The sequence below is a fragment of the Pseudophryne corroboree genome, chromosome 4 (assembly GCF_028390025.1).
Source record: "Pseudophryne corroboree isolate aPseCor3 chromosome 4, aPseCor3.hap2, whole genome shotgun sequence".
NCBI lineage: Eukaryota > Metazoa > Chordata > Amphibia > Anura > Myobatrachidae > Pseudophryne > Pseudophryne corroboree.
In genome coordinates, this window is record NC_086447.1 from 410,652,116 (window position 1) to 410,675,020 (window position 22,905).

At 43.4% G+C, this 22,905-nt stretch overlaps 1 protein-coding gene across 2 annotated transcripts in view; it reads left to right on the top strand.

Moving 5' to 3' along the window:
• Positions 1–22,905, top strand: part of SMAP1 (small ArfGAP 1) — a 568,890-nt gene that overhangs the window by 323,804 nt on the left and 222,181 nt on the right. For both annotated transcript variants that reach the window (XM_063916783.1, XM_063916784.1), the window contains one exon: positions 3,939–4,019. In XM_063916783.1, coding sequence (XP_063772853.1) covers positions 3,939–4,019 — 81 coding nt within the window. The remainder of the gene's footprint in view (positions 1–3,938; positions 4,020–22,905) is intronic.

The following is a 22,905-nucleotide window of genomic DNA, read 5'->3' on the forward strand; positions in this document are numbered from 1 at the left end:
CATTAGTTGGTGAGTGAGGTACAAACGAATTTGCAGTTTTCCACTGACTAAGACAGAAGGCCTCATGCCCGCCAAATCTGTGGACACAGATCTTGCAGAGAATGACACAAGTATGCTACTTTTGCGTGATCTCCAAATATCTTAGATGAAAGGGGTTATTCAGATTTGTTAACAAACCTAAAAAGTTAGCAATTGGGCAAAATAATGTTGCACTGCAGGTGGGACAGATGTAATATGTGCAGAGAAAGTAAGATTTAGGTGGGTTATATCGTTTCTGTGCAGGGTAAATACTGGTTGCATTATTTTTACACTGGAATTTAGATTTAATTTTGAATACACCCCACCCAAATCTAACTCTTTGTGCACGTTACATCTACCCCACCTGCAGTGCAACATGGTTTTGCCCAACAGCTAACTTTTTGGTTTGTTAACTCTGAATAACCCCCTATCCGAAGAGTCTTAGAAATTAATTCTATTGCCATGCCCGATCTGATTGGGGTTACCGTAAACTTCTTAAAATAATCCTCCAGTTTTTTACTACTTAGATCTTTCAAGGAGGCTTCGTCTTCCAGGGAAATATGGGGGGGGGGGGGGGGCCTGAAGTCGTTCCTGCTACAGCTACTGTAGGCACTACTTATCCATCATCAAACTGCTGTATCTTGATGCCTGCCCAGATACTACCACTTCTTCAGAACATGTGCCTGTATTACTTTATAACAGCAGTCTCCAACCGATGGTACGCGCCGAACTGCATTGCTGCCGGTAATGGCGACAGTGTGACCTGGGGCATGAATAGTCGCGCATGGAGGACGCCGGATGACGGGTCACACCGTCGCAGCTGGATGTAGGAATGGCTTTGTGACCTGGCGCATGCGCAGTCACGCATGGAGGACTCCACTGGACCAGTGGCGGAAGTCCCGGAGGACCACCTCCACTGCCTTTAGTGAGCTCCAGCCCCTGCGTGCCAGCCCCTCACTGTGTACTGCGTTATAAGAGCAACGCTGCAGTGTTTAGCTGCGGCGCTCGATAGTTTTAGTGGGGTGAGGAGGCGGAGTTTATAACAGTGTCAGGCTGCAACGTAAGGACTGCGGAGTGGGTGAGGAGGCTGAATGCTGCCATGAGGAGAGAGAGAAGGAGGCTGGCATGAGGGAAATGGGAGAGGTGGTTGGCAGGAGGGGAGAAGAGGGATGTGGGTGAGGAGGTTGAAACTGGCAGCAGGGGAGTTGGTGAGGAGGCTGATATTGGGGCTGTGGAGGCTGGCATGATGGGAGTGGGAGAGAAGGCTAGCAAGAGGACAAAGGAGTAAGTTGGCATAAGGTGAGATAAAAAAGCTAGCATGAGGGGAATGGGAGAGGAAGCTGGCACGAGGGGAAAGGAGGAGGCTGCTGAAATAAGGGGAATGAATGAGGAGGCTGAGGCTGGCATAAATAAGGGAGTGGTTGAGGTACCTGGCATGAGGGGAGATGAGGATGCTGCATACTGCTGGTATAGGTGAGCAGGCTAAGGCTGCCATAAGGGGAGTGTCAAGGTGAGGCTGACAGGGGAGAGAGGAGGAGGCTAGTATTAGATGAGTAGGAGATGTGTTGTGTGGTGGGCAGTGAGGGAGGAAGTATGTAAACAGATTAGAACACCAGCTGGCAGGTAGGACATAATTTGTCATGGCCTTAGTTATTGTATGTATGCCCCTTGTTACAAGGCCACACCCCTGCTGCCTGTCTACAGCAGCCATCCCTCGCAACGGCAAACTTTTCTGGCGTGGGGGGGGGGGGGGGGGGCGGGGATTTATGAAACAAGGGGAAACTAAAAAATGAAAAGCTTGATCAAAGGGTACGGGAGAGAAAAAAGGTTGGGAACCACTGCTTTATAAGCTGGAAGTACCCTCTTTTTGTCTAGTAATATCTTCAAACAGCAGATCCCACTCTGCTTCTTGCGCCGATTCGTCTGTAAAATTTGTTTTTGTAGGTTTTGTTTTGTTTTTTTAACTTTCAGCTGGATCTAAGTTAAATGCTTTTGATTCTTCCCAATTCTTACCAGATTCTCTACTGGAAAAATTATAAATTTTGCCTTCTAAACCAGACACAGAAGAAGCTGCACCATGTTATAAATCTAAGCTTGTCTGAGACCTAGACCTCTTGGAACTCTGCAATGCCAAAAACTCTTGTTTAGAGACAAAGGAGTTTTCCATCCATTCCATAATCTCCAGTAATTGACTCGAGGTGAACTGGAGTAACCATAGTCTGAGAATAAACAGCACTAAATAAACTATCCGGGTTAGCAGGCATACATTTTTCACAGAATCTATAGACATTCATATATTTCTTATAAGGTTTCAGTCAAAAAAGCTATATAAATATCTAACACTCCTGATGTACAGAATTTAGGAGAAAGGCAGCACCCCTAAAAAGGGCTTACCTGGCAAGGGCGCTGGCTGGTTGTTGGGCAGAATGCTCAGAATCCATAATAACTTTGCTTAGGTCCAGGAAACCGAGAAGGTGAAGGGCAGATTACAGCTTCATATATGCTGCACCATTTTAATGACACTTGAACCAACATTGCATGCTCCAGTGCAGAATGGACACATCTGGGAGTGTTTCTACCAGTGCAGTTCAATACAGTGTTTACCCTGAAGCATGCAATTAGTAGTCCCTGTGGAACCACTCCACAAGGCTCCAGCTTGTAGATACGAGACATGTTGCTGGGCTGCAATGAAAGGTAAACTTGCCTTGAGAGAAGATAACTCCCTAGCTCTGTCACAGAGACGTGACAATACTAAAGAAGGAAGTGGTCACTGTGACCATTTACCTGCCTCTATCCTGAAGGAATGAGTGATTAACCCACACTGTAGTATGACTGCCATAGTGGACTGAAATGGAAAATGAACTACAGGGAGAAATATAATGGGAACTACATTAGAGTGGGGGATTTTGTGACCCAATCAGTCTCACACATCTATAACTTTGTCACAACTGCACTAACATTGGGAAGATGTTCCCCTTCTACCAACCCATGTGTTGTAGGGCAACATGAGATTTTTTTTTTTTGCTATTTGTTATTTATTATTTTTAAAGCTCCTTTACAAGGTCATTTGGTGTTAGCATTTGAAAGCCTCTCACTATGGGCAAGATATAGTAAGACTTGGAGAGTGATAAAGTGAATAAGTTGCCAAAGCAACCATCAGCTTCTAAGGGTTATATTTACTAAAGGCTGATTTTTATTAGTGTCAAATCTATCTAAATTCTTGTTTCCAAGGCTAAAACACACATTTACTAACATTTAAAAAAGAATATCATCTGTTATAAAATATGTGATTCAGCCTTGGTAACGAGCATCGATTTACAGTATCTTAATTTGAAATCGATGAATATTACCTTTAGTAAATATAGTGTAAATATAGTGTTCTTTATGTAGCACAGTATTTGAAATGACAGAAGCTGACTGATTGCTTTGGGCAACATCTCCCTCTAAGTCACGATTCAGTCTCCAACTCAATTGCATTTTTTTATTGCACACATTGCCCTTAAAGAGACCAGGTCAAAGTGTTGGGTGCGATGCGAAAAGGGCCTTTTGGACACCCAAGCAGGTCACTTTTTGCGCATTTCGGCTCGCTAGCAAGGAGAGAGGGGGGGATGGTGAGGCTTGTTTCTCACAAACAATTGACTCCCCCCCCCCCCCCCCCCCCAAATAAATAAATAAAAATAAAATGCTTTCGTACTGGTAAACAGGTGACTGAAGTTAAAGAAACAGCCTTACTTTTTAGATGGTATTACAGCTTTCATTTTTAGCCTGTTTTGAAAAAAAAATCTTTTTTTTTTTTTTTTTAGCACTGCTGTGCTCATTTTTGTGTATGTTTACCCAGTTAAGCATGGTTTTAAATGTTATGTTTTTTTACTTTTAACTGTGCATTTTTTAATTGGACGTCTCAATTTTTTGCTTAATAGAAAGAGAAGGAGAAAAAAAGGGAAGAGAAGAAAAAAGAGAGAGAACCTGAAAAACCAGTTAAACCTGTAGGTCTGGAGAAGGTAAGAATAAACATGCATATTTTCTTAACTAGTTCTAATTTCTGAGACCTGGTGGTATGTTTGCCGTCTGTACATAAGGCTATGTGGATTCATTCTGTTTAGGTTCTCTGCTACAAAAGATGGGCTGAGATTTAAGGGTCTGTTTATTGAACTGTGAACAGGAGAAAATCTGTAGAAAACAGATGTTGCAACATTTTGTTCCTTTTATTAAAGGATTAATGCCAGATAAATCAGATTTTTTTGAGACATTGGGGTATATTAATTACTGAGCTTTAAACTTAATTTTTTTTATTTAGTTTTTTTGTGGCAGAATAATAATTAATACCCAAATGTATTAAAAACGCTTTTAGGTCAAGGGGCTCTTGATAGGAACCCGTCCATGTTATGTGTTTGAGGTGATATTATCGCTTCTCCTTTAGGGCTCCTCTGCACTACTTATCACTGTCTGTTGACCATCTATGTACATGCAGCCATTGCTGGGGAGAAGTCCAACAGATCCCTCACCTGGTGTATGTTTTGATGTGTAGCCTATATGCTAAATTTGGCATTAAGCAGCCCTCCGTTGTTCCTTCTGACTTTTTTAATCTTAAGCAGGAGGTGTCTGAAAAGTTGCCTTTTGTGGTCAAAAAAGGGGAATTGCAGCACATATCTCTGATATTTCCAGTCCTGAAACATGACACAGGGAAAAACTGGACATACATAAAGCTAGAACGTACAAGGTAGACAAAATAGAGACATGAAAATAAAAGGTAGACAGGGCCATGCTCAAGAAAGAGCTTAGATTCTTGTTGGAAAAGGGCATAGCTAAAACAAGAGGAGTGGAGTTTAGTTAGCGGGTATATTGTGGATAGATAGTTGGTGAGGACCTACTACTGAGCCTTGTGGTACTCCAACTCAAATGATGTGACTCCGGGGAAATGAACACAGGAGGGCTAGTCTAAAAGGTACAGTCGGATGAGAAATGCACCAAATGTTGTTCTTGCTCTAGTGCTATTTTGATTCTTTGTCTTTTGTACAATATCCAGAGCACTGTGTAACTACACTGCATACTGTTCGTTTAGCCATCCTTTTAAAATGTAGCACATTTACTGCAAAGCTATGAATTTTTTATTTAATGTGAGAAAAGCCTTCACCGTTAACTCTCCCCTGACTAGCCCAAGTCTTATAGTACTCTACACAGCACAGTACTAATGCTCTACTGGAAGTTGATTCATTATTCCTTCTCCCTTACAGATTACACAGCATTATGAAAGTTGAAATTGAAAAAGTTTTTCAGATCTGTACATTATGAATTGCTGAAGTTAGCGTTCATTTTGTGCTTAATTTAAGTTGTGCCTTTGGCTTAATAAAATCTTATTGGATACAGAAGATCTGATTATGTAACTTATCAAGTTGGCTTTGCTTTTATTGCATCTATTTTCTAAGGCATATTTTAAGGTTACAATATTATTAATAGTGAAATGCTTGCATGAGATTTGATGCTGTTACATTGTCACATTAATGTATGAAAGGTACACAGGCATATATATGTGTAGTTGTTTTTTTAATGTTGGTCAGCGAAGCAGTATTCTATGCATATTTATTTAAACATTGATAGTTAATTCTATAATTTTAAATAATGGTTTTTTTTCAAATTCTGCTGACATTTCGAAATAAGAATTTGTCCTTCAAGTTATACTCACATTCTTTAATGCATTCTCAGCTTCAATTTCCATAAGCTTGGCAGGTTTATAAGATACATATGTTGCAGTGATACAAATATCGCAGTGTAGCATTGGTATGTGGCTGGATGTTCTTTTCAAGGATAAGTATCAGTGTGTTCCCAGCCTAGAATATTAGTAGTTACTTGCTTATGAATAATTTAGCCAATACTACCCTATGCTGTTAATACAAAATTGAGCTTAAAGGGCTCAATTCAATTGTTTGTTATTTTTGTGCTGATCGCTCCCATAAAGGTCGGGTTTAGCCGCGTAAGGCAGCTGAACCCAACCAAAAGTACTGGGCGCGATTGCGAAAAGTGCCGTTTGCATTCCCAAATGGGTCACTTTTCATGCGTTTCAGCTCGCCACCCCCCAAGGGTGTGAGCGGAAATGCAGTCACTGAGCCAGAACTGAGCTACAATTGAATAACTCAGTTGGGCCCCATCTAGTGGCTGCCGGTAGACAAAACATTTTAATTCTTCCCATTGTGTTTACGTGGCATTTTTATCACAATTAGAAATAATTTGCACATTTTCAAAATATGAGATGACGCCTACTTAGAAAAGTTTTATAAAGCCCAGTGGTCATAATAAACATCACTAACTGATACACAATTTTGTCTGTGTGTCCATGTTCTCCAGCCGTGTAATTTTTATTTTTTCCTGGGTTTAATTTTTTCCACATTTTGATAAACAGTATAGTGAATTTATTACGCTACACAAAAGGCTTTAGAACAAAATCTAAATGCCTCTCTCAATTTTTCCTCATGCAGAAATCATAGAATGTATTATCCACAAAATACAGTTGTGTTTTTTTATTTTTTTTATTTAGTAACTTTTATTTCTCTATCGTCCTAGTGGATGCTGGGGTTCCTGAAAGGACCATGGGGAATAGCGGCTCCGCAGGAGACAGGGCACAAAAAGTAAAGCTTTACGATCAGGTGGTGTGTACTGGCTCCTCCCCCTATGACCCTCCTCCAAGCCTCAGTTAGATTTTTGTGCCCGGCCGAGAAGGGTGCAATCTAGGTGGCTCTCCTAAAGAGCTGCTTAGAAAAGTTTAGCTTAGGTTTTTTATTTTACAGTGAGTCCTGCTGGCAACAGGATCACTGCAACGAGGGACTTAGGGGAGAAGAAGTGAACTCACCTGCGTGCAGGATGGATTGGCTTCTTGGCTACTGGACATCAGCTCCAGAGGGACGATCACAGGTACAGCCTGGATGGTCACCGGAGCCTTGCCGCCGGCCCCCTTGCAGATGCTGAAGTAAGAAGAGGTCCAGAATCGGCGGCAGAAGACTCCTCAGTCTTCTAAAGGTAGCGCACAGCACTGCAGCTGTGCCCCATTTTCCTCTCAGCACACTTCACACGGCAGTCACTGAGGGTGCAGGGCGCTGGGAGGGGGGCGCCCTGGGAGGCAAATGAAAACCTATTTTGGCTAAAAATACCTCACATATAGCCTCCGGAGGCTATATGGAGATATTTAACCCCTGCCAGAATCCGTTAAGAGCGGGAGACGAGGCCGCCGAAAAAGGGGCGGGGCCTATCTCCTCAGCACACAGCGCCATTTTCCCTTACAGAAAGGCTGGAGGGAAGGCTCCCAGGCTCTCCCCTGCACTGCACTACAGAAAACAGGGTTAAAACAGAGAGGGGGGGCACTAATTTGGCGTTAGAAATATATAAAAAAGATGCTATAAGGGAAAACACTTATATAAGGTTGTCCCTATATAATTATAGTGTTTTTGGTGTGTGCTGGCAAACTCTCCCTCTGTCTCTCCAAAGGGCTAGTGGGTCCTGTCCTCTATCAGAGCATTCCCTGTGTGTGTGCTGTGTGTCGGTACGTGTGTGTCGACATGTATGAGGACGATGTTGGTGAGGAGGCGGAGCAATTGCCTGTAATGGTGATGTCACTCTCTAGGGAGTCGACACCGGAATGGATGGCTTATTTAGGGAATTACGTGATAATGTCAACACGCTGCAAGGTCGGTTGACGACATGAGACGGCCGACAAACAATTAGTACCGGTCCAGACGTCTCAAAAACACCGTCAGGGGTTTTAAAACGCCCGTTTACTTTAGTCGGTCGACACAGACACAGACAGGGACACTGAATCCAGTGTCGACGGTGAATAAACAAACGTATTCCTTATTAGGGCCACACGTTAAAGGCAATGAAGGAGGTGTTACATATTTCTGATACTACAAGTACCACAAAAGAGGGTATTATGTGGGATGTGAAAAAACTACCGTAGTTTTTCCTGAATCAGATAAATTAAATAAAGTGTGTGATGATGCGTGGGTTCCCCCCGATAGAAAATTATGGGCGGTATACCCTTTCCCGCCAGAAGTTAGGGCGCGTTGGGAAACACCCCTTAGGGTGGATAAGGCGCTCACACGCTTATCAAAACAAGTGGCGGTACCGTCTATAGATAGGGCCGTCCTCAAGGACCAGCTGACAGGAGGCTGGAAAATATCATAAAAAGTATATACACACATACTGGTGTTATACTGCGACCAGCGATCGCCTCAGCCTGGATGTGCAGAGCTGGGGTGGCTTGGTCGGATTCCCTGACTAAAAATATTGATACCCTTGACAGGGACAGTATTTTATTGACTATAGAGCATTTAAAGGATGCATTTCTATATATGCGAGATGCACAGAGGGATATTTGCACTCTGGCATCAAGAGTAAATGCGATGTCCATATCTGCCAGAAGATGTTATGGACACGACAGTGGTCAGGTGATGCAGATTCCAAACGGCACAAAGGTGTATTGCCGTATAAAGGAAGAGGAGTTATTTGGGGTCGGTCCATCGGACCTGGTGGCCACGGCAACTGCTGAAAAATCCACCGTTTTTACCCTAAGTCACATCTCTGCAGAAAAAGACACCGTCTTTTCAGCCTCAGTCCTTTCGTCCCTATAAGATCATATCTGCCCAGGGATAGAGGAAAGGGAAGAAGACTGCAGCAGGCAGCCCATTCCCAGGAACAGAAGCGTTCCACCGCTTCTGACAAGTTCTCAGCATGGCGCTGAGACTGTACAGGACCCCTGGATCCTACAAGTAGTATCCCAGGGGTACAGATTGGAATGTCGAGACGTTTCCCCTTCGCAGGCTCCTGAAGTCTGCTTTACCAAGGTCTCCCTCCGACAAGGAGGCAGTATGGGAAAAAATTCACAAGCTGTATTCCCAGCAGGTGATAATTAAATTACCCCTCCTACTACAAGAAAAGGGGTATTATTCCACACTATATTGTGGTACTGAAGCCAGAAGGCTAGGTGAGACTTATTCTAAAAAAATTTTTGAACACTTACAAAGGTTCAAATCAAGATGGAGTCACTCAGAGCAGTGATAACGAACCAGGAAGAAGGGGACTATATAGTGTCCCGGGACATCAGGGATGCTTACCTCTATGTCCCAAATTTGCCCTTCTCAATAAGGGTACCTCAGGTTCGTGGTGCAGAACTGTCACTATCAGTTTCAGACGCTGCCGTTTGGATTGTCCACGGCACCCCGGGTCTTTACCAAGGTAATGGCCGAAATGATGATTCTTCTTCGAAGAAAAGGCGTCTTAATTATCCCTTACTTGGACGATCTCCTGATAAGGGCATAGTCCAGGGAACAGTTGGAGGTCGGAGTAGCACTATCTCGGATACTGCTACAACAGCACGGGTGGATTCTAAATATTCCAAAATCGCAGCTGATCCCGACGACACGTCTGCTGTGCATAGGGATGATTCTGGACACAGTCCAGAAAAAGGTGTTTCTCCCGGAAGAGAAAGCCAGGGAGTTATCCGAGCTAGTCAGGAACCTCCTAAAAACAGTGCATCATTGCACAAGGGTCCTGGTAAAAATGGTGGCTTCCTACGAAGCAATTCCATTCGGCAGATTTCACGCAAGAACTTTTCAGTGGGATCTGCTGGACAAATGGTCCGGATCGCATCTTCAGATGCATCAGCGGATAACCCTATATCCAAGGACAAGGGTGTCTCTCCTGTGGTGGTTATAGAGTGCTCATCTTCTAGAGGGCCGCAGATTCGGCATTCAGGATTGGATGCTGGTCACCACGGAGCCCAGCCCGAGAGGCTGGGGAGCAGTCACACAAGGAAAAAATTTCCAGGGAGTGTGATCAAGTCTGGAGACTTTTCTCCACATAAATATACTGGAGCTAAGGGTAAATTTATAATGCTCTAAGCTTAGCAAGACCTCTGCTTCAAGGTCAGCCGGTATTGATCCAGTGGGAAAAACATCACGGCAGTCGCCCACGTAAACAGACAGGGCGACACAAGAAGCAGGAGGGCAATGGCAAAAACTGCAAGGACTTTTCGCTGGGCGGAAAATCATGTGATAGCACTGTCAGCAGTGTTTCATCCCGGGAATGGAAACTGGGAAGCAGACTTCCTCAGCAGGCACGACCTCCACCCGGGAGAGTGGAAACTTAATCGGGAAGTTTTTTCCACATGATTGTAAACCGTTGGGAAATACCAAAGGTGGACATGATGGCGTCCCGTCTGAACAAAAAACGGGACAGGTATTGCGCCAGGTCAAGAGACCCTCAGGCAATAGCTGTGGACGTTCTGGTAACACCGTGGGTGTACCAGTCGGTGTATGTGTTCCCTCCTCTGCTTCTCATACCTAAGGTGCTGAGAATTATAAGACGTAGAGGAGTAAGAACTATACTCATGGCTCCGGATTGGCCAAGAAGGACTTGGTACCCGGAACTTCAAGAGATGCTTACAGAGGTCTTATGGCCTCTGCCGCTAAGAAGGGACTTGCTTCAGCAAGTACCATGTCTGTTCCAAGACTTACCGCAGCTGCGTTTGTCGGCATGGCGGTGGAACGCCGGATCCTAAGGGAAAAAGGCATTCCGGAAGAGGTCATTCCTACCCTGGTCAAAGCCAGAAAGGAGGTGACCGCACAACATTATCACCACATGTGGCGAAAATATGTTGCGTGGTGTGAGGCCAGGAAGGCCCCACAAAGAAATTTCAACTCGGTCGTTTCCTGCATTTCCTGCAAACAGGAGTGTCTATGGGCCTCAAATTGGGGTCCATTAAGGTTCAAATTTCGGCCCTGTCGATTTTCTTCCAGAAAGAATTGGCTTCAGTTCCTGAAGTCCAGAAGTTTGTCAAGGGAGTATTGCATATACAACCCCCTTTTGTGCCTCCAGTGGCACTGTGGGATCTCAACGTAGTTCTGGGATTCCTCAAATCACATTGGTTTAAAACCAGTCAAATCTGTGGATTTGAAGCATCTCACATGAAAAGTGACCATGCTCTTGGCCCTGGCCTGGACCAGGCGAGTGTCAAATTGGTGGTTTTTTCTCAAAAAAGCCCATATCTGTTTGTCCATTCGGACAGGGCAGAGCTGCGGACTCGTCCCCAGTTCTCTCCCTAAGGTGGTGTCAGTGTTTCACCTGAACCAGCTTATTGTGGTGCCTTGCACCTACTAGGGACTTGGAGGACTCCAAGTTGCTAGATGTTGTCAGGGCCCTGAAAATATGTTCCAGGACGGCTGGAGTCAGGAAAACTGACTTGCTGTTATCCTGTATGCACCCAACAAACTGGGTGCTCTTGCTTCTAAGCAGACTATTGCTAGTTGGATGTGTAATACAATTCAGCTTGCACATTCTGTGGCAGGCCTGCCACAGCCAAAATATGTAAATGCCCATTCCACAAGGAAGGTGGGCTCATCTTGGGCGGCTGCCCGAGGGGTCTCGGCTTTACAACTTTGCCGAGCGGTTATTTAGTCAGGGGCAAACACGTTTGTAAAATCCTACAAATTTGATACCCTGGCTAAGGAGGACCTGGAGTTCTCTCATTCGGTGCTGCAGAGTCATCCGCACTCTCCCGCCCGTTTGGGAGCTTTGGTATTATCCCCATGGTCCTTTCAGGAACCCCAGCATCCACTAGGACGATAGAGAAAATAAGAATTTACTTACCGATAATTCTATTTCTCGGAGTCCGTAGTGGATGCTGGGCGCCCATCCCAAGTGCGGATTGTCTGCAATACTTGTACATAGTTACAAAAATCGGGTTATTATTATTGTTGTGAGCCATCTTTTCAGAGGCTCCGCTGTTATCATACTGTTAACTGGGTTCAGATCACAGGTTGTACAGTGTGATTGGTGTGGCTGGTATGAGTCTTACCCGGGATTCAAAATCCTTCCTTATTGTGTACGCTCGTCCGGGCACAGTACCTAACTGAGGCTTGGAGGAGGGTCATAGGGGGAGGAGCCAGTACACACCACCTGATCGTAAAGCTTTACTTTTTGTGCCCTGTCTCCTGCGGAGCCGCTATTCCCCATGGTCCTTTCAGGAACCCCAGCATCCACTACGGACTCCGAGAAATAGAATTATCGGTAAGTAAATTCTTATTATAGTGCCGGCATACTCTGTAGCACTTTGAAATTGGGACCAAACATACTAATAAAGCAAGACTGGTAATTTACAGACATAAGGGGGCTTTGCTCACTATAGATGTGTCGTCATACATTACTGCTGCAGTGGTGCCAAACAGCCCCTCGTGATTTGCCAGGTTCCATAAGACTCTGCTAGGATCGGGTGTCTTTTTTTTTTTTTTTTTTTTTGCTGAAAATACGTCTTAAGGTGCATACACACGGAGAGATTTTGACTATGAGAGATTTTGACTGAGAGATTTCCCTTGAACTGGCAGTAGGAGATTTTGACTAACTTTACTAGAGATTTTGACTAAGTGTGCAAGAGATTTTGGCTATGGGAGATTTTGACAATATCATTTAAATAAGGGGATGAGTGGGGGAGTGTCATATATAGGACGATTTTACAGGGTGGCTGGTATTTAAATAGCTAAAAGTTTTTTTTTTTTAAATTGCGTGGGGTCCCCCCTCCTATGTATAACCAGCCTCGGGCTCTTTGAGCCAGTCCTGGTTGTTAAAATACAGAGGAAAAAATGAGTAGGGTTCCCCCATATTTAGACAACCAGCACCGGGCTCTGCGTCTGGTCCTGGTTTAAAAAATACGGGGGACAAAAGACATAGGGGTCCCCCGTATTTTTAAAACCAGCACCGGGCTCCACTAGCCAGGGAGATAATGCCACAGCCGGGGGACACTTTTATATTGGTCCCTGCGGCCGTGCCATTACCCCCCCACAACTAGTCACCCCTGGCCGGGGTACACTGGAGGAGTGAGGACCCCTTAAATCAAGGGGTCCCCCCCTCCAGCCACCCAAGGGCCAGGGGTGAAGCCCGAGGCTGTCCCCCCCCCCCCCCCCCCCCCATCCGTGGGCGGTGGATGGGAGGCTGATAGCCTTTCAAAATTACATAAAAAGAATATTGTCTTTTGCTGTGGAACTACAAGTCCCAGCAAGCCTCCCCCGCATGCTGGTACTTGGAAAACCACAAGTACCAGCATGCGGGGAAATAACGGACCCGCTGGTTCCTGTAGTTCCACAACAAAAGAAATACCCAAATTATAACACAACGCACACACCGTGAAAGTAAAACTTTATTTAAACACACTTACACACTCGCACATACTTACCTACATCCCACGCCGCCAATCACGTTCCCTTGTCCAGTAGAATCCAATAGGGGTACCTGTAAAAAAAAAAAAAAAAAGCATCCCCTTTTTACACATTACGGCAAACAGCGCACCCATTTTACACATTACGGCAGACAGCGCACCCATTTTACACATTACGGCAGACAGCGCACCCATTGTACACATTACGGCAGACAGCGCACCCATTGTACACATTACGGCAGACAGCGCACCCATTGTACACATTACGGCAGACAGCGCACCCATTGTACACATTACGGCAGACAGCGCACCCATTGTACACATTACGGCAGACAGCGCACCCATTGTACACATTACGGCAGACAGCGCACCCATTGTACACATTACGGCAGACAGCGCACCCATTGTACACATTACGGCAGACAGCGCACCCATTGTACACATTACGATAGCCAGCACTTCATACCCAGCCAATTCTTCTCCCCCCCACACACACACTTTAAACAACAGCTCTGCACATGCTGTCTAAAATATTCCCCCCACACGCAGCGGCTCCCAGCAGACGTGCCTGGCACCCCCTCACTGTGCAGCCACGGACCTGATACTAATGTGCGCCGCCCGCCTCGGCTACAGGGACGCACCCGGCGCCATCTCCCACTGTGCAGCCATCTTTCCCCCACGGACCTGACACTAATGTGCGCCCCCCGCCCGGCTACAGGGACGCACCCGGGCCATCTTTCCCCCACAGACCTGACACTAAAATGTGCGCCGCCCTCCCGGCTACAGGGACCCCCCCGGTGCTGACACTACAGAGCAGCATCTTCCCCCTCTCCCCACCTCCCGGACAGACTGGAGCCGTGTTCATACTTACGTATTTAGGAGTGTCTGGAGCTCCGGAACGCTGCTGTGCTGCTGGCTCTTCCCTCGTCTCCGCGCACTGTGACTGAGGTAACTAAATGGGCGGCGGGGAGTGGCTTTGCTTAATGAGATCGCTATCGCTGGGAAAAATCGCTTGTGCAAACAAAATATGAGTGATTTTAACTAACTTTTACAGCGACATAGTCTAAATTGACTTGCCTGCACAGTCTATTTTTCCCAGCGATAGCGACCTGGCGGGGACGCGCATAGCTATCGCTGCCTGTGTACACACGGAGCGATATGCACTTACTTTCTGAGCGATTTTGACTATATAGTCAAAATTGCTCTGCTTTATCGCTCCGTGTGTATGGACCTTTAGTCGCAACGCGATGCAACTAGCAGACACCAGGAGATGGGACTGATTAATTTGATATGACACTTGTTTGTCTGTGTGCAACTGAGTGTCTGAATCTGTATAAAGAGTACCACAATGAAGCAGGAACAGCTTTTTCCCAATAGATGTTCCATTGCACTCTGTATAAAGACTCTGTACAATCTCCTGATGCATCCTAGTCGCTTCAAGGCACCTTACGCTAGCAGAGTTGCATGGGACCTGGCGGCTCACTCACGGCAGGCATCACACTCTGAGTGGCGTATTGAGAATAGATGCTTACAGTTTGTGGGACAATAGGAATATGATGCATGCTGTTAAGTGTCGCATATTTATCCAGTCAAATTGTAAGTGTCAAATTTATTTAATTGTCTTTTTGATCCAGTCACATAATAGTGTTGCTCTGGAGTTCAGAGGGTTAGGAAAGCATGAAAAGAGAACGCATGTAAGTTTTGTGATAATCAGGTACAGTAGCCTAGGGACTCTAGGAAGGGTATTTAGGCAGTTTAGTATTTGATGAGCTTTACTGAAGAGGTGCATTTTTTTTCAGGGAATGTTTGATAGGTAGAGGAAAGTCTTGTGTATGGGTGTTTATTCCATAAAACGTGTGCAGCCCGAAAAAAGTCCCATAACAAATATGTGTATTATGTGGTTGAGAGGAACAGAACTTTCACATAGCAGAGGAATCAACTTGGGAGATATTCTGAGACCGTTGAAGAAATGTGTGTCGGTGTGGCTTTGCCGATAAGTCTGTATGTTACTAAAAGTACTTTGTAATGTACGGCTTGACAATTTAAAATCTAGGAGCAAGGATGAAAGTGTAGGAGCCAGACCCCACTTCCCCCCGCTCCCCAAGTGTGTGTGTGTGTGTGTGTGTGTGTGTGGGGGGGGGGGGATAAACTTTCTATAAAGGTAGCCACTTTATGCTTTCTCTTGAGTGCTGTGTCAAGAGAATTATTCCATTTGTTCTTATCAAGGGATGAGCATGCTCAACATTAAAGTTGGGTAAAAGCTTTGAAAGGCCTGCTCTATAAATATTTAAATATGTGAAGGGAGTGTGAGGTGAAGAGACGTGCGGCTTTGAAAAGTTTTCTATATTGGACAATATTGTTTTATTTCCCTTTTAAGCTGATTGTATATAAATAAAAAAAATGGTAGCATAGATCATTTTAACCATGTCATCTTGAATTTAGACCTTCTGGTGTCCACATTAAGAAATTCTATATAATCAATTTCATGATGATGACAACCCAGTAAGTTTCTTCCAGATTAAGGTTCATATATGCTTGGAGTAGAAATTTATGAAGAGCTTATTTTGGGCTTCAGTGTGGGGGTGACCAGTGATGTAGCAGTGTAGTGCTCTCACTGCTGCCGATCTCGATATGTCTCCCTAATTGCCCCATCCAAAACTATTTCATTGCCCCCACCCAGTATATCTGCAATTGCCTCCTCGATAGCTCGCATTACACCTTCCATAGCTCTCTCATTGCTACTTCCCTCCATATCTCATTGTCCCCCTCTGAACCTTACCCTACCCCCATCACACCTATCTGCTCCTCTCGAAGCCTCCAGAGTTCACATTGCTCCCCTAACAATTCATGCTCCACCAATTACATTGCTCACTTTACATTGCTTCCCTCATGCCCTTGACTTCTTCCAGTACCCCAATCCATTACTCCCACTACTTCAAACCCACCCAACACACACAGTTACCTTGATGCTACCCCAGCATTGACATACAGAGGCTCACATGCAAGAGAGAGACGCACACTTTCCTCCACACCCTGTTTCCATACAAGCAGCAAAGTACAGTCTTTCTTGCTGACACAGTAACCGCAGCAGCTCCTCCTTTCCCTCTGACAGCCTGGGAAGCAGTTACCCTTCGATAGATAGGTGTGAATGTGTGTGTGTGTGTGTGTGTGTGTGTGTGTGTGTGTATATGTGTGTATATGTATATATATATATATATATGTGTGTGTGTGTGTGTATATGTATATATATATATATACACACACACACACACACACACACACACACACACACACACACACATCTATCTGTCTATACACGGTACTGTGCAAAAGTTTTAGACAGGTGTTGAAAAAATGCTGCAAAGTAATGCTTTCAAAATGCAAAGTGAATGAAGAGAAATCTAAATCAAATCAATGTTTGGTGTGACCACCCTTTGCCTTCAAAACAGCATCAGTTCTCCTAGGTACACTTGCACACAGTTTTTGAAGGAACTCGGCAGGGAGGTTGTTCAAATCTTGGAGAACTAACCAAAGATCTTCTGTGGATGTAGGCTTGCTCAAATCCTTCTGTCTCTTCATATAATCCCAGAAAGGCAGACTCAATGATGTTGAGATCAGGGTTCTGTGGGAGCCATATCATCACTTCCAGGATTCCTTGTTCTCCTTTACAGTGAAGATAGTTCTTAATGACATTGGCTATATGTTTGGGGTTGTTGTCTTTCCGAAGAATAAATTTGGACCCAATCAAACGCCTCCCTGATGGGATTGCATGATGGATAATGGGCCCTACACATTGGCCGATCAGCCGCCGAGCTGCCCAATGGCGGATAGGGCCGAACGAGATCGTTCATATCGTACAGTGATGTCGGCCAGTGTGTAGGGCCTATTAAGTACCTGCCTGTATTTCTCAGCATTGAGAACACCATTAATCCTGACCAAAGTCCCAACTCCATTTGCTGAACTTGCAAGAAACCTTCACAATGCTTCATTGTTCCCTGCAGACACTTATTATTGTACCGCTCTCCAGCCCTTCAGCAAATAAACTGCCTTCTGTTACTGCCAAATATTTCAAATTTTGACTCATCAGTCCAGAGCACCTGCTGACCTTTTTCTGCACCCCAGCTCCTATGTTTTTGTGCGTAGTTGTGTCGCTTGGCCTTGTTTTCACATTGAAGGTAATGCTTTTTGGGTGTAGCTGGGTCCCACTGGTTCTGATATCAAAAGGAAGTAAATATGTGTCTTTCATCTGATACACTAAGTTTCTTTGGTCGACCACTGCATCCTCAATGTTGCCCATTTCTTTGGGGTGTAGTACGGTATGCCGGCTCCCGGCGACCAGCATACCGGCGCTGGGAGCCCGACCGCCGGCATACCGACACTGGATCCTCTGCATCCTCAATGTTGCTCATTTCTTTGGGGTGTAGTACGGTATGCCAGCGCTCGGGCTCCCGGCGACCAGCATACCGGTGCTGGGAGCCCGACCGCCGGCATACCGACAGAGTGGCGAGCGCAAAGGAGCCCCTTGCGGGCTCGCTGTGCTCGCCACGCTGCGGGCACGGTGGCGCGCTGCGCGCGCCACACTATTTTTACCCCACTGGACCCCCACGAGGGAGAATAGCTGTCGGTATGCCGGGTGTCGGGATTCTGGCGCCGGTATACTATGCGCAGGGATCCCGACATTCAGCATACTGAAGACCACCCATTTATTTGTGCTTCTTCAAAACAGCTTGGACATCACATCTTGAAACCCTATTCTGCTTTGAAATCTTTGCCTGGGAGAGGCCTTGCTGATGCAGTATAACTACCTTGTGTGTTATTGCTGTTCTCAGTCTTGCCATGGTGCATGACCTGTGACATGAAACGGTCTTCCGCAACATCACATTTGTAGCAGAGTTTGGCTGTTCCTCACCCAGTTTTAAGCCTCCTACACATCTATTTCTGTTTCAGTTAATGACTGTGTTTTAACTTACATATGAAAATGATGATCATTATCACCTGTTTGGTATGTTTGAGTAGTCATACACCTCACTATAATCATACAAAATCCCTGACTTTGTGCAAGTGTACCTAGAAGAATTGATGATGTTTTGAAGGCAAAGGATGGTCACACCAAATATTAATTTGATTTACTTCTGTTCATTCACTTTGCATTTTGTTAATTGATTAACATAAACTATCAACACTTCTATTTCTGAAAGCATTCTTACTTTGCAGCATTTTTCCCACACCTGCCTAAAACTTTTGAAATAATATATATATATATATATATATATATATATATATATATATATATATATATATATATATAATACACAATAGTACCCTTATCTTGCGCCAAACTCAAAGCAGCACAACGGGAGAGATCTCTGTTGGAAGATCTCTAAAGAATACAAGATACAAACAAAATACCCAAGTGCTCTATATAGGAACGTCTTTACGGTAATTCTTCCAATGTTGTTTCCATAGGTGTAAGTTGGATATTGGATAAAGTACATATAGATTGTGTAATCCCGCACCAGTTTGTTATGTTTTCTTGTGTATACAATTCAAATGTATTGTGGTGCCTTCTGCGTTACCATAAATATCTTGGGTTATCTCCACCCTATATGACTCTGTACGCAGGTGCCCTCCAAATGCTTTTGAGTCCTGGACTCTTTTATAACTACCAAAGGAAGAAAGAAGCATTTTCTTGGACGCACTCAACCACTATTAGTTTACTTAAAATGTCTTATTCTTTATTAGGTATGCATTAAAAATTCTTTGGGAATTTGGTGAAATATTAAAATATAGTGTGAATTAGAAAAACAGAATGTGAAAATAAAAACTACTAGTTTCCGGATGGTGATCCCTCAAAGTATTAATTCAATAAAGGCTATATTGCCTGTAACACAGTGTCCATGTCTTTTATTGATATTGTCCTATAAACTGCTTTTTAGTGGGTACAACAGGCTGGCAGTATTATTATTTATCCTTTTGCAACACTTTCCAATATGCTCTTATACAATATAGCTACTTTGCTGTTTTTGTAAATTGTAGCTTTTTGATGTTGCTAGTTTATTCCAAGGATGTGTCACTGCTAGTCTTTATACAGGGAAGATAATTCCTCCACTACTTATCCTTAATTGATGCAACACTTGCTAGTGAATTTTTATGTACTATAGCTATTTAATAATAGCTTGATTTTTTATGTGTTGCCCACTTATCTAAGAATAGCACACCATCCTTACAATATCATTCAGGTGATGTCTTTCCCACCATATCCAATGTGTTGTTTCATGAGCTCATGAGTAATATGTCAGCCTGTGTGTATTAACCATCACGATTCCATCCCATCAGAGAATTATGTATATTATAAGCAGCCGTGCATAACAGTTATTTCAATACAATCTCTCAATGTCAGTAATGTTTCTCTTCAATTACATTATTATCCTATCTGATAATACTGACTATTTGTAAATAGTGATTGTATTTGATGTGTAGCGGTCACAGCACCATATAGCTTTATATGCTGTGATCATGCAGTGAGCACATGAAATCCGGCCGCCCGTCTTGATACCGCTGGTCGCACTGAGCTCAGCGTGTGTGTGGGCTGACGCCGGGACTCCCCGCTCTCTATCGCCGTCTGACGGCTTCACACACGAAGCCGCTGCCGGCAGCGGAGACAGTGAGATGGAGCAATCTCGAGGCAATAGCTTATCTCGGTGGGAGGACAATATAATTATAATGCAATTACAGACACATAAATATCTTTTTTAGGTTTGACTTTGAGTTTTAAACACCACCCGGAAGCAGCCCACGGCCGTTCCACCTTAGGCTTCCTCAGGGCGCTAACCAGAGCCAGGATTTCCGTCTCCTTATATCCCCCACACATTATTTTGATTGGATCTGGAGGCTGTCAATCATTCAGATTCTGCTGCACATTTATACCATGAATTCTGACATTATTACAACAGCAGAGCCATTGATCTTTCTATTATTTTTATATTAGTGAAGCATTCTATTGAATTATCTCATTAGAACTGTGATCAAAGGAATCAGACAATTATATCAATATTGTTGGGACATAATTTAGGATACAGACAATTATATCAATATTGTTGGAACATAATTTAGGATATTATGTACTCAAAATTATCACAATCCCAGTAATAATTTCTTTCTTCCTGCATAAATTGTCTGTCAAATTCTTTTGAGGGTAAATAATTATTTTGATTAATTATTTACCCTCAAAAGAATTTGACATAGACAATTTATGCAGGAAGATAGAAATTATTACTGGGATTAATGTGATAATAGATCCGGAGTTAAATAAGGTGAACAATCCTGGTGTGTGTAGCTCGCAACGGAGTCCTTGTCGGGTGCCTGCCCAACAGAAGATAGGCTGACTGCGAGCTACACACACCAGGATTGTTCACCTTATTTAACTCCGGATCTATCAGCTAACAGCCTCCGTTTGCAAAGCACGGAGGTACCGGAGACGGTGTGGATTGGGCTAGGACGGCCCATTGGGATACTCCGTACGGCGCGGCTTCCACACAATCCGCTGAGGCTCTGGTGAGTGTCTCCATTCAAACAACGGGACAACACCAGGGAGCAGAGACCGAAGAAGTTCCTGCCCAGTGGTAACTGTGTGTACAGATATCTAAATACATGTTTTCTTTTGCACTAGCCGCTTATTGTCATTAACCTATGATTTTTGCAATTCCTTAAAAAGAATACAGTCGTGAGTGACTTTTGTTCTACCAGTTAGTATCATCATTGTGCACATACAGAACCCACAACGGTTTTTTACCTTCCAGGTGTTACTTATAATTAATTACATGCTAATAGGATTATTCACTATTGATGCTTTAATTATAATTAAATAGAGGCATATCAAGTGCAAACTCATACTATTGTGATGTTTTAAGATTGTTATTACTCCCGGGAGGTTGTTGTAATTCCTATATGCATTTTAGAAAATAAATGTTTTTTACATTCTGGTTGTCTAGCGCCACTTGTTGTTTGTTTAAAATAATTCTCTGATGGGATGGAATCGTGATGGTTAATACACACAGGCTGACATATTACTCATGAGCTCATGAAACAACACATTGGATATGGTGGGAAAGACATCACCTGAATGATATTGTAAGGATGGTGTGCTATTCTTAGATAAGTGGGCAACACATAAAAAATCAAGCTATTATTAAATAGCTATAGTACATAAAAATTCACTAGCAAGTGTTGCATCAATTAAGGATAAGTAGTGGGGGAATTATCTTCCCTGTATAAAGACTAGCAGTGACACATCCTTGGAATAAACTAGCAACATCAAAAAGCTACAATTTACAAAAACAGCAAAGTAGCTATATTGTATAAGAGCATATTGGAAAGTGTTGCAAAAGGATAAATAATAATACTGCCAGCCTGTTGTACCCACTAAAAAGCAGTTTATAGGACAATATCAATAAAAGACATGGACACTGTGTTACAGGCAATATAGCCTTTATTGAATTAATACTTTGAGGGATCACCATCCGGAAACTAGTAGTTTTTATTTTCACATTCTGTTTTTCTAATTCACACTAAATTTTAATATTTCACCAAATTCCCAAAGAATTTTTAATGCATACCTAATAAAGAATAAGACATTTTAAGTAAACTAATAGTGGTTGAGTGCGTCCAACAAAATGCTTCTTTCTTCTTTTTTTCTTTGGTGGATATTGGAGAAAGTTTGTGACCGGGAACCTGTAACGGACACCCCTCACCAAATGGTCGCCCAAACAAGAGGCCCAAGGCCAATTAATAAAAGATTATTTTAATAACATTCATTTGAACAAATGCAATTTTTACATAGTTCATCATGTAATGAGTATACAGATAGTAAATATAAATGTCAGTAAAAAAGACAACCACTGCGTTTGTTGAATAATTTTAACTCTAGATACTCACTCACCTTTTTAAGGTGTGAGCTCACAAGGGAGTATCTTCACAAACTAAGTAGGAAACTTCTGACTGTCCGTTACAGGTTCCCGGTCACAAACTTTCTCCAATATCCAAGTTACACCTATGGAAACAACATTGGAAGAATTACCGTAAAGACGTTCCTATATAGCGCACTTGGGAATTTTGTTTGTATAATATATATATATATATATATATATTATATATATATATAGCGTGAAAAGGAAAAAAAAGAGTTTGCAGTTTACATAATGCTGGGTCCGCCGTGTAGTTCAGCTTTATTTATGTAACATAGTAACATAAGGGGTAATTCTGAGTTGATCGCAGCAGGATTTTTGTTAGCAGTTGGGCAAAACCATGTGCACTGCAGGGGAGGCAAATATAACATGTGCAGAGAGAGAGAGAGATTTGGGTGTGGTGAGTTAAATCTGCAATCTAAATTGCAGTGTAAAAGTAAAGCAGCCGGTATTTACCCTGCACAGAAACAAAATAACCCACCCAAATCTAACTCTCTCTGCAAATGTTATATCTGCCTTCCCTGCAGTGCACATGGTTTTGCCCAACTGCTAAAAAAAAAATTCCTGCTGCGACCAACTTGGAATTACCCCCATAGTTGTTAAGGTTGAAAAAAGACAGTTTTGTCCATCAAGTTAAACCTATATTTGATCTAATTATTAGTGTTTGTATCCTTGGATTTCTTTTTCTGCTAAAAATTTGTCCAACCCTTTTTTTAAACTTATCAATTG